The 15,523-nt window shown below is 39.2% G+C and overlaps 1 protein-coding gene across 38 annotated transcripts in view; it reads right to left on the bottom strand.

Moving 5' to 3' along the window:
• Positions 1-15,523, bottom strand: part of CLASP1 (cytoplasmic linker associated protein 1) — a 173,836-nt gene that overhangs the window by 46,481 nt on the left and 111,832 nt on the right. For 19 of the 38 annotated variants that reach the window (XM_039554510.1, XM_039554511.1, XM_039554523.1 and 16 more), the window contains 5 exons: positions 12,353-12,415; positions 8,413-8,516; positions 5,894-5,917; positions 4,746-4,990; positions 1,095-1,158 (listed from right to left, as the gene is read on the bottom strand). In XM_039554510.1, coding sequence (XP_039410444.1) covers positions 1,095-1,158; positions 4,746-4,990; positions 5,894-5,917; positions 8,413-8,516; positions 12,353-12,415 — 500 coding nt within the window. The remainder of the gene's footprint in view (positions 1-1,094; positions 1,159-4,745; positions 4,991-5,893; positions 5,918-8,412; positions 8,517-12,352; positions 12,416-15,523) is intronic. The other 19 variants (XM_039554520.1, XM_039554530.1, XM_039554533.1 and 16 more) reach the window with 3 other exon arrangements.

The following is a 15,523-nucleotide window of genomic DNA, read 5'->3' as shown; positions in this document are numbered from 1 at the left end:
TATATGAACAAAGCTACACGTGTTTAACACCACAGCTAATGAGTTTGTATCAGTAATTCTATAAAAGCAGTGCAGATGACAGATCACTGCTGCCACAAAGGACATATTTGAGCCCACCTTAATCAAAAATTTGAGATATTTTGCAAGCAAATAATTACACCTCCATCCTTTCCACTACACATACCTTGGGGAACCAAAATATTAAGAACTTACAGGTAGGTACTACACGTTTGGTGAGACCTATGGGACAGCTGGTCTACAGTATAATTAAGGTCAAAAATGCACATTTTGAGCAAGACCTGTGACAGGCTACTCTGCCTGCCCATGGAATTTCCACCTGACAATCATTTATTAAAACTGTTTTACCAAGAGGTCTTGAAGTACAAAGATTTATACAACTTATTCTTTCTCAACCTGCATTTAACCCAACTGCAGATCTTTTAAACTGGTTTTCCTCAACTAGCAAAACTCAGAAAAGGGCATGAATTTCTCTATTCCTTTCTCCCTGCTGCCCCTTAGCTGTTAATAGAAAGCCACTGGTTCTGAACATGCCTATGAGCCCTACCTCCCCATTCTGTGGCCCACTTCTCCTTAAGAAATGTCTGTAAATTCATGCCACAGCCTTTAACTTCAAAGGTCAGTGTTATAAAGAAGGCAAAGTAGCTATATTTAAGATCATAATTATGAGATTCAGAATAGTATCTTGGCGAGACATCTGGTCCCAGGTGTATACAACACACAAACCCCAGTGGCTGGGATGCTCATGACCCATCATGGACCACTCTTCCCTGTCTATCACCAAAAATACACCCCAGAGAAGTGCAAATCAAACTGAACTTTTCACTCCAGGAGGTGACCTCTGAAAGGCATTAGGCTGCTCCTCAGGAAGCATGGAGTAACCAGTTCCTACCAACATAAGAGAGACCGAAACACATCCCCTCCTTGTAAAACAAATGAAAGCCAAGGAGATTTATAAATGCCAGTTTTCCCTGGCAGATGGCAGGGGTAGAAATACAAACCACTCATCTTGGAACAGGGTCAAATGTGTACACATGGTAATGTAGGAGAGTGAGCCAAGGCTTTTGTGATCTTACCTTGCTGTGAGGGTCAGCAAACATGCGAGTAAATATTTCACACAGCCTTTTTAACTCGACTCGGCTAAAATACATAAATAAAACACAACATTAATGCCAAAGTTTTCGCTGCAGCAAGAAAAAAAAGCAGCTAATAAATATTAACAGCTGAAAGAGCTAACCTTCTTTATTTAAATGTTACTTCAGTCACACTTCTGAACACTTTGTATATCTAGGCAAAGCCTTTACTGGCACTCCAGTTTAACTGCTGGGATCACCAGTTTTACATTAAGAATCTAATAAACATTTATTTTTTTAAATCTTAAGCCAGACACTTGTATTTCCTGCTGCTTTTATTTTCTTCTATATTCTGTACCACAGAAGACAACTTGAAAATGTGTATGTTTGGGAGGCACTAAGTTTCTGCCTGGGTCAAGGTCGCTGAATCACTGAATTATGCATCTTTTTCAGTTTAAGAATAGATTTTTCAAGTCTCCTTTGTGTCAAGGATTTCAAATTTTCAAGTAAAATCAGAAGTTTCTGGTTATATACTAATTAAATATTTTGGTTTAAATTCCCAGTTGCTTCAGTAGTATCAGTCTACAATCACAGACTATTAACAGATCAGAACTGACTCCAAAGTCTGACAGAAGGCACATTGAGGAGACAAATATATAGAAATGGAAGACAGATTAACAAATGGCAATCTCTTAAATCAGAAGATAATTACATCAGGGAACAATCTAAGTTCCTATTAGCAAAAGATTATTAGGTGCTCAGTAGTGCTCTTTTTATGGCAGTGGGGAAAAAAGAATGATGCATGAGATACTGAGTTAGAGTCAAATGCAGAACCATTTGGTGCCAAAGCTCTTATCTGCAATGTATTGAAAATAAAAGTCTTAGCTTTCCGGCAAGGCAAACTGGCAAAAAATACAAAAGCTCTTCTTGTTTATGGTGCAAACAAAAACAGAGCAAGGCAGTCAAGTTACATTTCCTGCATACTACAGATGCAACTAGGCATTTTTCACAATTACAATGAAACCAGAGCAACTAGTGAAATGAGTACTGACTGCTCAGAGAAGAGTTACTGAAGATTTTGACTATAGGTAATGTATTTCCAGACCAGCACTAATTCTACAATCCACCAACTTCTCTCTTTCTAAAGATAATCTTCAAACAGGCCAGAATATGGCAGTAGTCTACAGATATTTTATGTTTTATTGCTTCTAAGTAACACAGGACTTTTTTTTTTTTTCCCAATAAATCTATGCATGAAAGGCTGATTAAATTTTAAAAGGGCACAAAATCAATGGGTTTAAGAGTCTGGTAGGGAGGGAAAAGTCTTTGTAAAAACATCACAGAAAACTGCCAGCTTAATTCAGGGAGAGGCTGCACAGGCTCAAAATGACTACAATACTCTCCTGATATCATGTAGATTGCAGCTCTCTGAATGAAACCCTATTTATTGCGCTAATGAATTTTCTTTCTGGACAAAGGTTATATAAAGTCAGCAAGTATAAGTATGTCTGTTCCTAAAAGCTCTCAGACCTAAGGTAACAATGCAAGTACTAAACTGCAACAGGCAGTAGAAGAACATTTCCTTAAGGGACTCATTTGCCTTGTTTTATTTAGAAGACCTTATGGGGAGAGCCCTTAAAAAAGTAGGGCCGCATGAAGCTGTAGGAAACAAAGAGGATGGGTAAGTGCCACTCCACTTTGCATGCACATCTCTGGATATGCAAATCCCAGCTAATACAGGATCAGCCATCTTTCAGTTCGGAATACTAAAGAAAACCCAGCCACATCACTGCCTTTTATTAATGTGTTATACCACAACAGAAGGTATCAGGTTTAATTAGAAGACAAGACTTGCCCCTTGGACTAATGACCTTGATGATGTTCTTAAGATGCCGTGGGAACAAACAGGATGATAAAATCTAATCATCTAATCATCAGAACAGGCACCAAATCAACTCTGAACCAAGGAGGAAGCAGATCAAAAGAAAACCAAAATGAAATATAGAGAACTAAACCCAGTATCAAATTAAAAAAATAACTGTGCAGAGGTGTAGTTTCTGGGACAGGTTTAAGAATTATTCAGGATTAAAGCTAAGACAACTTGCTAGTTTGAGGGACTGGTGACAGCAGAGTTCAAGCACTACAACCAGCAGGGTTGAAATCAAGAGTTTAATTCCACCAGCATTTTTGCTATGAGCTACTGACCTGGATAAACAGCCCATCACCAAAACTTCTCAGCACTTCCTCCCTTGCAACTATCCCCAGCAGCACTCCAAACCTTGTTTATAATCCTCACACACTTTTGTGGCAAAATCAAAATCTCACCTAAGTTTTTCATACAAGTAATGAGGTGCCACAGTTTTTCCAGACAGTTCGTTAAAGAGAAAGAAAAAAGACAGCACACATGGTGGAAGTGTCTTTTAAGAGACTCAGAAATAGACTACATCAAAAAGCATCTCTGATCTAGAGACTCCAACTACCCATTTTAAAAACGTGGAGCACTTCGCATTTAAGGCCTGTATCACATCATGTGAAGTGCTAGAATATTTTTATGATGGCTAGAAAGCAACTGTTTCAGGCCTGCTCTCAGTACATTTTCATTCAGACTGTTAGCATGAACCATCAAATATTTTCAGCCAGTGTGAAGCCCTTTTAAAATGGAAACAATTGCACAAACCCAAGCAGGGAGGCTCTAAACCATACAACAAACACTTACAAACTTGGCTATAATTTAAATACATACTATTCATAACAGGAAAATAAAATTGTCACAGCTATTTGTGAATGTTATCTTCAAAGGAGCCAAGAGATAAACAGCTTGTTTCAAACATTTTCTCCATAAACTAAGGGTGAAATGTCTGAGCCAGTTGTCTAGTTAATATGACCTGTGGCCACAGGGAATTTCCACATGACTATTGGATAATTCTGGGATCTACTGGGTAATTCTAAGACCTCTTTTAATGTGTGATGTGCCAAAGGTGTTTGAAGGGGTTTTACGGTTCTCAATAAGGGAAAAAGGTCTTCCTCTCCTACCACATGCAAAGTTTCACTGCCCTAAGAAACTTCCCTCTACATTATACACTACACCATTTATAGGACACAGGTTTCTGATATAAAATTTTTCAAGAGTTCTAAACAAGATATATAATTGCACCTAACACAGCCTTCATAAAGAATCAAAGTACAGCCAATGCCAGCATCGTCTGATCTCAGCTTTGAAACCCACACCCCGAGTCATTTTAGAGTAAGTACAATGTTTGCTTCATCAACTAAATTGCCATGGGAAAAAAATATTGAAGGTTCAAACAGACTAATGTAAAAATGGCACCACCCCTTGAGCAAGTTTACAATAGCACCACTGTGGGAAATCTCACTGTGCTGCAACAAGCACCTACCATTGGAGGTCTTCATGAGATGGATGAAGGCTAAGAGAAGACAGCATGCTTACCTGAGCCCTTTCTACATTACTGCCACAAATTACCCTGATGACACAGCAGAAACCTTTCCAAAAGTTAACTGCAATCCCACATTGTGGAGACAAAGCCTTCACAGCCATGAAGACACTACCTGTCTCCATAAGGCAGTTAAATAATACTGGCTTCTGGCTGTAGCCACCCCTCATGAATTACTGACACCAGAAAACTATGAAGTCACCTCAGTGTCCGTTGGCTTTTCAGTAAATTCTGAAGACCTATGAGCCCTTCTTTCCTTTCAGACCAGTTGGAGCTGGCGCAGTGGTTCAGAACCTCAGCCACATCTTCAGTCTGCCGCAGGTAGTGTGGAATGCCCCCGTTCCTGGAGCCATAGGAGCGCTCCGAGCAAGCGCTGGATGCATCACTGTTGGCATCGTCATCCGAGTACATCCCATAGGGCTCGTATCTTCTTCTCACTGGCTTTTTCTGGAAAAGGGGAAACTCGGACTTACCAAGTTATATATAGTTACATCGATGCCAACAGAAAAACATTCTATTTGCAATCACTAAAAGGAAGATTAGTGCTACTGTTACAGTTACTGAAGTGTTTTAAAGATGTCACCATGCACTGCCTGCTTACCTCTCACAGTAGAGCAAGACAGACCTCACTGATTTCAATGAGACTGAGTGACTAAGGGGAAGAGGGCCTGCCTTGCCCAGCATGAAAGCAAGATATTCATGCCCAGGAGAATTAAGTTACTGCTAATTAAATTAAATTAAATACAAGAAATGTTCTATTGGCAATAATGGTCAGTTCCATTGTTACAGATGCTATGATGATACAACCTCTACTTTAAAAAAAAAAACAAAGATAAGGAAGAAATAGCTGAAAGAATCAGTGCTGGCATGCCCAGTCACTTTAATATTGATACTGAAGTGACTCTAGAAATGCACTGAGTACAGGAGATGGCAATTTCACTTTTAGTTTGGGCTAGGATTCTTTCCAGAGGCTGCTAAGGGAGTCATTTCCATAGCATGGCATTAGAGGACCTAATTCCCTTAGGTACATCTTTGACAGCCTTGATCCTTACAGAAAGAACAGTAGCATAATTATGGCAGCAAAACAAACTCTTAAATAAACCTTAACAGAACAGGGTTGACAAGATAATGTATCAGAAAAAGATCATCTATATTCTGAAGTGTTTCTATAGAATTCCTTCCAGTGTCCAGTCCTGCAGGTCTTGGACTTGTGAAGCCAGCAGAGTTTTGCTTCCACTAGGACTGGAGGATTGAAGCATAGAAATTAACTCACGTGCAGTATCATGGGCGTTAGCAACAGGGTGGGGAGAGTTGAAAAGTAGAAATAAAAAGTCAAGAAAGCACTAGTACCTTGCTCCTGGAGTCTCCTAACAGCTGTAGGCAGGAAAATATTGAAGGGTGGGAAAAAGCATAGAGAATTATGTCAGAAGCTTATGTAGGGTTTGTTTTTGCAACAAAAACGTATAGCAAATGTGTCTTAGCAAATTAAAAAAAAAATACAGTTTTTGCAAAGTAAAAGTGGGTATAATAATGCCTGACTTTATCTCCTAACTGCTGCACTAGTCATACTGCCCATGATTTCCCTTAGGAAGCTTGGAAGTGAGAATATCAGTTGAAAACTTTTTTAGGAACAGATCTATATTCAGCACCTCTTTGTTTACTTTTCAGAAATCTGCAATGAAAGGTACCAGAGATTTTGGTAATGATTTCTTTCCCCACATATTACTAGCAACGTTTCATTTTAGAGTGTTGCAAAGAAATTCTGATACGAGGAAGCCGCTATCTACAGTACAGCACATTTAATCAACTTCACTTGCCAAGTTCTCTTTCAACCCACAGTTCTTACACCACACTGTTTTGAAGATTAGCTTCTTTTAAGACCCCCTGGTTGGCACCACTGGCTTAAAGGCCTTACTTAACAGCAAAGTTTCCATCACCCTTTGAGCTCTTCTGACAGATCCGAGCACTGATTCCCAGTATAGACACCGTGGGTTTAGGCCAAGTCCAGCTCAAACAGAAGAAGTGGATGCAACTGGAATTGTACAGAGGGAGTAGAGGTCACAGAATGACCCACCATGTTTTGTTTCAATTGAGAATTTGGCTGAAACCCTCTTTGGAGAAGTTCTTTTTTCTTACTACATGGAAAAGACAATTCTCTGAAAACAAGGCTACTGGGTAAAAGCTGGCATCACAACACTCTCTCAAAAGGAGCCTGCACAGGCTTTGTAAATTGCCTGTTGTCAGAAGGCAATGAAGAAAAAGAGAAAACTGGGGTGATGGGAAAGAATGGACCAACAAGACTGCGTTGCATCTCCTGAAGCCGTACAAAGTCAGATTGATCAACCAAGTCAGCAGCACCAGCTAGCTTGCAGATAGGCTTAAGTATTTCCCTTTTAAGTGTTCAATCCTTCAAAATTTTAACATTTCAGTTTAGTGTTATTTAACTTCAAAGACAGAATATTTAAAAGAGCACTGTGTAAATCTAGCTGAAGATTAAGTCACACCCAAAGAAATCTTAGGGCTCAGCAGTCAATTGAAACACTGTGACACTCTCCTCCCTTAAGAAACCTGCATTCAGCAGCTGCTCACATGCAGGGATGAAGCCTGATTTCATTTACACAGGCAAACCATTGTCTGTAATTATGTCCTGAACTGCTCTGGTAGCAAATTTGAGGTGCTGAGAGCAGAAATTGGCTCACAAGCTGTTACATTTGGTAATAAAAATGCTCACTAGTGATTCAGCCCACTAAATGCAATAGTGGCATCCATTATATACTGCTCTTCCTTTCTTTGTTCACAAATACTCTCTTTGTTTTGAAAGGTAAATTTTGTAAAAGGGGCAATTTTTCCAGAAGTACTCTAATAGGTGCCATGAGCTGGGTGATAATCAGACATAAAAAGGAAAATATTAGCCATCCTTGGGGAAAGTGAACTATGAAATGGAGAAAGGTCATCTACCACAAACACTGGTGACATAGTTCATCCTCCTTAAAATGCACCTGGGACAGATTCTGAGAGATCTGTCTCAAGATACATCAGGAAATCCTTCCTTCGTTCAGGTCTAGAGCTGGAGAAGACCCATGGGTACCCAGCTAACACGCTACAATAATTTCTCCTGCCTCTACACATCCTCTCTCCCCCAAATATTTGAGGTACATACAAAGGCTTAACATGTGTGTTCTGAAGAGCAGAAGACACTTTCTGGGTTCTAGCCAAGAGATACCATAGTACAATAAGATTATACAGGACAATAACATTTTTTAAAGTGACACAAAATTTACTAGGAAAAGCAGTGAATGTTTGAAAGTATTAGCAACAAACTAGACAAATACACTTCAACTTACAACTTAAGTGCATGAGATGGCACAGATTCCATGCATGCCAAGTTATGAGCTCTCTGAGTATCTACCCAGGTGCAAATAACACAGGGCAGAAACTTGTGAAGTTCTCATTTCTTGCTGAAACCTGATCAGAAATTAACACTAACACAGAACACTGTTTTTCTGACAAAATCTTCATGCAGGTAATAGAACTGATGGAAATCTCCAACCCCGTGAGTGCCGAGCACTGTCACAGTGCTGTGCACATCCTCTGCCAGCCAAGTGAAAGGCAAACAGCTGATTCAACCCACCCTGCAGCTGTAGCACCAAGCCACGGCAGTCTGTCTGACAACAGCTGCAGAGAACTGACATGAATCAGGAAAAACATACTGCTGCCAGTATACCCAAGGTGAAAACAGCAGAAGCTAACTCTACAGCATCAGCCACTGGCACCATCAGAACAAAGCTATTTAGAAAGAGGAGAACATACGTACAGGTAACTTTAAGCCACTTTCCGGTGTTGGAAGCATTTTGTATTTTTCCTCTTACCAGTGCATCGGCCACAGCAGCCTCCAGATCTGTGCTGGTGCTCAGGACTCGCATGGCATTCACGGAAGCAGGCATCCTGCCTGGCTGTCCGAGTCCAAACCGGTCTGCACAAAAGACAACAGTGAAAGGGATTGTTAAATGAATTCACATTCATTTGGAATCCTGATCAGGTGCCCGAGCAGTTCTCCCCACGGACTCTGGGAACTTACAGTGCTTTTCCATCAAACACCCTTTTACCCAGAGCTCCAGAGAGTCTGCCATAAGGCTGAGAAATAAACTACTGTTTGTTGGGCGTTAAGAGGCAATTTTGGATCCTTAGGGCAACTTTGCATTTATTTATTTTAAGCTGGGAATCAGGGTATCTATTTTCTTTTTACTCAGTTGTCTCAAAATTTTATTTTAATATCAGAGACAGACATGCCCATCCCAATCTGGCAGTCTCAGAAATCAAGAGAAAGCCTCTCATTAACTTCAGAGAGACAGCACCATGCCCAGTGTCAGAACATGTAAGTACCCGAGCACTCATCTATCCTGCAGCCTTTTCTCTCAGGCAGGGATGTGAGACTAGCAGCACCAGATTAGCCTATTTTATGTCTCAAGGCTTGATTAACCAGTGAAATATATTCCTACACCTTTACGGTATAAAAATAAAGTTATAACTCACTTGTGAAGTGACTCCAATTTCTGTTTAGTACTGCTCTTGAGAAGCAGTTTATTCCAGAGCTCTATATCAAAACTGGTTTTGAGTAGACAATATCAATTTTTTCCCTTTGAATTTGATGGCAAAGCTCTCAGTAGCATCCAAAGCAATGGCATTGAGTCTAAAATGCCACTTACACTCCTAACATCAATTAGTTTACTTTATCATTTGCCCAGTCTACCAAAAAAGTTACTGAAATTAGTTTCTTTAGCAAAGCCAAATGCAGAAAGGTCTACTAGCAGAGATATGACAGAATCAGTAACTTAAGTATCACAGGCCAGGTTCTTGCAGCCCTCCCTCCAGAGGGGGGCAGATCAGATACCAGATACTGGGATCCTGGCTCTGGTCCACAAGCAGAAAGATTGGGTATGACATTCCAAGTTTTTCTTTCATTGTGGGCTTGTGTTTGCTCATGAAGGACTTAGAATATCCCTCCTGGAACATATGGTTACACCTCTGTCCCTGTACCCACACATGCCAACAGGAGTTTTGCCAGCAAATTCAGTGGAGCATGGATCAAGCTGCATGAACCCCATCTAAGAGACCTTCAGCTGATCCACATCAAGCAGCAGGAGAGAGAGGTCAAGTCACACAGGTCTTTTAATTTTAATTTAACAGTGGAAAAATACTGCTGAACTGTATCACAGATTTGCTCAAAACTGAGGCCAAACATGGTATTCAGCAGCTTAATGTGTTTTTGGGGAAAAAAAATGCATATCACAAAATTTCATTGCTTTCTTCTTTATGAACCTACTGCACTGAAAAATCTTTCAGGGATTAGCTCACACTGACATGCATAATTTAAATCAGAGATTGAAGTTGGCCAGTTCTACTGTCCTAATTACAAAGCTTTATTCGAGATTAAGCTACTGTGGGGAAACAGGGAAGATTTTTAAAATCTGAAGTATTTTGAAAAGAAAAAACCCCCTGCAGACTAGTATTTACTTCAAACAGAAGTGATATCTGTCAAAATTTAATGTTTCTTAGAGTTACATACCCAGACAAGACATTTCTGATTTACAACAAAAGCACATTTTCTACAAAACACATTACAAAGGAAAAAAAAATAAACAAACTTCTTAGAACTACTGCCAAAAAGTAATCAAATCATGACATTTCACAAAGAAATAAAAGTTGTATGTGTTATTACTATCCCCTTTTTTAATGCACTTGGGTTGAAGAATCACTTCAAATATGAAGATGGAATAGTGCTTTATTCCTAAAATGGAAAAATCTGTGCACCCTTAACAGAAGCACAGAGATGATAATGCATTAGGTCTGATTGAAACTAAAGTCACCACTACAGAAATATATACACTATAAAGCTGTACAGAAGACAAGCATTTTCCTAAGTGTAAATGAGATCTGGTACAGTACAAGGGCTGTAAATGTTGCGGTAAATTCTGGTCTTGGTTTTATATTTAAATCCAACTCAATTACATTACTCAAGTGTTACTGAGATGAGAATTTGGCTTTAACTTTTGAAACTACATAGCATGAAAAATACCACTGTCATTTGTTTTCAAATAAATTTAGAACATTAGAAAAGGGAAGATAGTTGTTTGGTTTTTTTTTTTTTTTAATGAAGAACAAAATGACAAAGTAATTCAGTTGTAGATCAGTTTAAATGCCCAGCATAAAGAAACAAAACTGAGCTTTTTCAACACATTAAGTACAGTGTGGCATGCTGGCTTCTATCTCAATGGCTATCAGAAATCTTCTAAACCACTTTGTTCAGTGATTTTTAAATTCACAACACCCAGGTTAGTCTGGGCTTCTCCCCAAGACACTGCTGCCATACTTAGGTGCAGAAATAAGACCATAGGAGAGACCTCAATGTACCTCTGATGTGGGGCTGGGAACACATCTGGCTCCAGGAATAACCAGTACAGCCAAGCCCAATCTTACTGGGCAAGAAATCTGTGGATTATGCTCTGGCCACATTCCCTTGTCTCCCTGGCTAGATTCATTATACTTGCTACAAACTTGGTGAAAATTTGCAAACACCATTATTAATCCTATTTTTTGCCATTTTTCAGAAGATTTTGGCCTTCTGTAGTACACAGGTAACCATACAAAATTTGATTATGCTTTGTACCAAACCACAGGAGCCACACATGAAGTGACTATCTCAGGAAGCCAAAAGCAAACAAAGCTTAAATCTGTATTACAACTGAGCTATTTTAGGTATTTTTAATTATTTTGGTTAAATACAAATTCAAATCGTTATTTGAAAAATATCAGTCAAATCAGCTTGCATAATTTCTGTCGAGAAATGTTTCGTGTTTTAGCTAAATAGTAGCCATTTAAGTAGACTCATGAAAAACAGAGTATTTCTCACTCCCTATTTGAAGGGTGTTAACTAAATAATTTTCAGTAAATTCCTTGCACAATTTTAGCCTCCAAGGAAACACTGAAGCCCTCATCTTCTACATTATCTTTGTCCCCACAATTAAGTCTCTGTTGTCCCAAAGCTAACAGCCCTCATTCAATTCTTTTTAAGATTCCCAGTAAAACATCCTTATTTCAAAAGGAATTATGGGTTCTCTATAACTGCAAATCCAGTACAGTGGTGGGACAGAAGCAACTGGAATCTGCATTCTCATTACATGTAACCCTCAGTCACCTCATGCAAAGCCCAGTGAAATTAAGGGATTTTTTTTTTTTTCAGAAACTTCCATGTACTTTGGACAAGGCCTTCAGAATTATATGAACGATGGATCAGCATGTGTTATGCTCCAAAGTTCATCTTGAAAGCTCATCAGGTGCTTAATTTTTGCTGCTCTTGTGTATTTTAGAGGGGATCCCACAAAGAACTTTCATTAACAGAGACAGGAGTCCAAAATATTTAGTAATAAATGGGGTGAAACCCATTGGGACTCCTAGGCACTGGAAAGTGCTACATTGCTAAAGAGGAAACAGAATTTGCAAGTACTCTGCATCAGTCAGGATTTAGCCCATGCTGCACAACTGATCCAATTTACAGGAGAATTGAGAAAGCCCTGGATCACCCTTTGTTTAAACACTGTTTACAATGTTCCTAAAATACATAAAATTAAAAACATCCAATAAATGAAACTCAAAACAAAAAGCCACGTTGAACAAAACCAGAACAGAAAGCCCCGCAGTGGTGAGAAGCACATGCCGAGTGCTGGCTGATGCACACGATGGCAAATGTTAAGATGGTGTAAAACAAGACTACGTATAAGAAGCGGATTCATGCAGTTAGCGCTTGTTCACCTGACTGCCCAACAGAATCAGCAGTGGAGAGAGCACTAGTGGACCTGGAATGACGTCGAGAAGCTGCAAGTAGAAGGAATGGCAACACCCACAGGATTAACACACACTGAACCTGAGACAGCAAACGCCACAATCCAAAGGGGATGCGTGTGACCGCTACCGGCAAGGGTGTTTCATAGTGACAGGGAATGGCGTTGTATGTGGATGCGTAACAGGTACAGTGCAAGCCCCACAGCGACGCCTCCACCTGTAGCTTCCCCCTTCCCCTCGTGAGCATAAACACAATGCATGACAAAACTCATTTGGAGCAGTCCCACACCGGGTGCAGCTCAGCAAAAACACCCTGATGCACATCAGCCACGTTCCAGACCCGCAGGTCTGGCAGGCAGCTGTCACGAGAACGTGGAGCACGTAACTACAGAGAAGGGTTTAGATGTGTCTGATCTAAACCCCAAAGTGAAGCCATGAGGAATGGTTACGAATTGTGCTTGCAGGTATTTTTCCACAACATTCTAGCCTATGCATAATAAAACCAACATTAACAAAGAGAATGCGTAACCACATAAGTAGAAAGAGTCATACAGGGAGGTCACCAACCACTGCAGAGGTCCTCGGGTTGGTTTCTTTTCCAAGTAAACACACGTACACACATATTGCAGGTGTTGCTACTTCCAAAGGTCTCTTGCTTTTAACAAATTTTGCATACATGTTTCTTGAACCTCAGTATGTACATGCACAGCTAACGAGAATATGCACATCACACACCTATCCAGAACGACACATGTATACAAATTGTTAAAAGCAACGGAGCACACAACAGTAGCAGAGGAGCCTAAGCCAAATATAGCTCCCAATTCCCAGTTGTTAGCAGCACATCAATCACAAAACGCCTTTGGAGAGGTTTTCAGTTCTTGGATTCAGCATACGAGTAAGTTCTTTACGAAAGTAAACGAAAAATGGGCCCAGTCATTTCCAAATTACAGAAATTTTGTCTTTCTAAAGAAGTTTTCCCTATGTCTAGCAATGACATGCTCACCAGCTCAAAGCAACTGACCCAAGAAACCGACTGTTCATTTAAGCAATTCATCACCACAGACTCACTGAAGGCCTTGTTGCTTTAGCATCATAACTAGTACTGTCAAGAAACTGAAAAAGTAAAGCAGAATCACCTTACAATACAAATAGGCTTTGTCAATTATGCACATAAGTGTGCAGCAGAAAGTCTTCTGTTTAAGGCAAAGCATTCATAAACACAAATACTAATATAATGAAATAGAAATCAGCAAAGTGAGAAAAATAAAATTTTGTGGTCTTTTTAACTTGGAGAACTTCAGTAAAAGCTATACAGAATATGCAATGTGATCTTTGACCATGGAGAACACATGCACTTATTCAAGAGAACAATCCCACTGACATCATAAGTAAACTCATGAAAGATTTGCATGATCAGTGCAGGATTATGGACTGAATCTCACAATTAAGGTTCGTAGGTCACAACTGCTTTCTCCCAAGCCATCGACTGTGCCCCTGCAGACACCACCGGGCAAGACCAAGGCCCAGGGAGAAAAAAGAATAACTAAAAAATAAAAAAACCCCACATCTCTGCAAAGAGGCTGAGTATAGACTCACTCTTGAGTGTTTTTACTAACTTAGGAAGCAGGACTCTTGATACACAGACATGCATACCTGCACAGCAGCCCCAAAACAAGCTGCAAACCAACATTTACAAGGTAAGGATGTCAGTGCTGACTCTGACCATAATACCCTTAAATGCAAGAACCTTGTCATTTACATACAGCTACTCTGAGTACAATTCACAAATATACAAGTTAATCTTTATAAGCAAAACTAGACCATGCACAGCAGGATTAAATTACCTTTGCATTATTGCAAGATTAACTGGGTTCTAAAAATACTGTAAGAGAACCACACTGTTTTGCCTTAAATTGACATATAAAAATTTCTTTGATATGAATTACACACTACATAATTAACAAGTTCATGAACGTATTTGAGCTTAAAGTATTTCAATGAAAACACAAGAAAAAGGTAATAGGATAACAACTACATTGGGTTACTGTTGTTACATTGATATTTCCTCCCCACATAACCTTTATGACCTAATAACAATGTATTTCTAGAAATGCATTACTCTTCAGGTAGTAAATATCATGAACTAAAATGAGAAGACATTCTCCTCACAGTTTGTTAAAACACATCTGTAACTAAGATTTTACAGTCAGTGTAAGAGTCGTACTCAGCACTGGTGGGAGTCTACAAAGCTCACACCATCCATGGTTCTAATACACTGCATTTGCTTTTCAGAATAAGGGCTCAAGACTTCAACTACTGTATTTTCAATAAAATAAACAAAACACAGCACAGTGACATAAAACACTGACGAGTTAACACTGAAATCCAGCCTGCTTATATACTCTGGCTGGAGGAAAAAAGCTTCATCCAAAATTGAAGCTAGGCAGGTTAACCATAAAAATAAGATACAGTTGTGGATCTACTGTCTTTTTCTAGCTCTGGTATGAAATCAGCTTCATTAAATCAATAAAAAGTTAATCTATTTATCTTAAAGAGCTATGAACCAAGTTATGAATGTGAGGGTGAACTCCTTCCACTTTTCACCAAAAGTTGAGATATTAATGTAAACAGATTATTTTATAGCTCAATATAATGAAGTCTTTGAACCCAAAAGTTTCTCCAATATTAATTAATGCTACGTTCCATTTACACACTACATCATGTAACTGTATTTTGTCACTACGTGCAAAAGAGATCCTGTAACAGCATTCTTCATTAAACTACTACATAAATGAAAAGGGCCTGGAGATCAACTGTATTTCATATCTGAGATGACAAGTTTTGATACAACAAGTAATGTATTTGGTTGAATATATGACATGGTATTTGATCAGAAACATTAACTATCTTGCTGTATTCAGCATTGTGCAGAAAAACTTCTGCATATGGTAAGTGTAATGAGATTTTCTATTTGTACTGTACACTTAAGCTGCACTTTAATGATGCTCCTTTAAAATCTCAGTCTTTCCATGGTTTTAGGCTGCCTGACAAAGTTGCCTACAAAACAGCATATGCAACTTAATTGATGATTGACTGTCCTGTAAAACCTCTACAAAAAGAGAGCTGCTATCTCCACTG

Source organism: Corvus cornix, chromosome 7, assembly GCF_000738735.6.
Source record: "Corvus cornix cornix isolate S_Up_H32 chromosome 7, ASM73873v5, whole genome shotgun sequence".
Classification (NCBI taxonomy): Eukaryota; Metazoa; Chordata; class Aves; order Passeriformes; family Corvidae; genus Corvus; species Corvus cornix.
The sequence above is the reverse complement of the archived record's forward strand: the minus strand, read 5'-3'. Positions and strand labels throughout refer to the sequence as shown.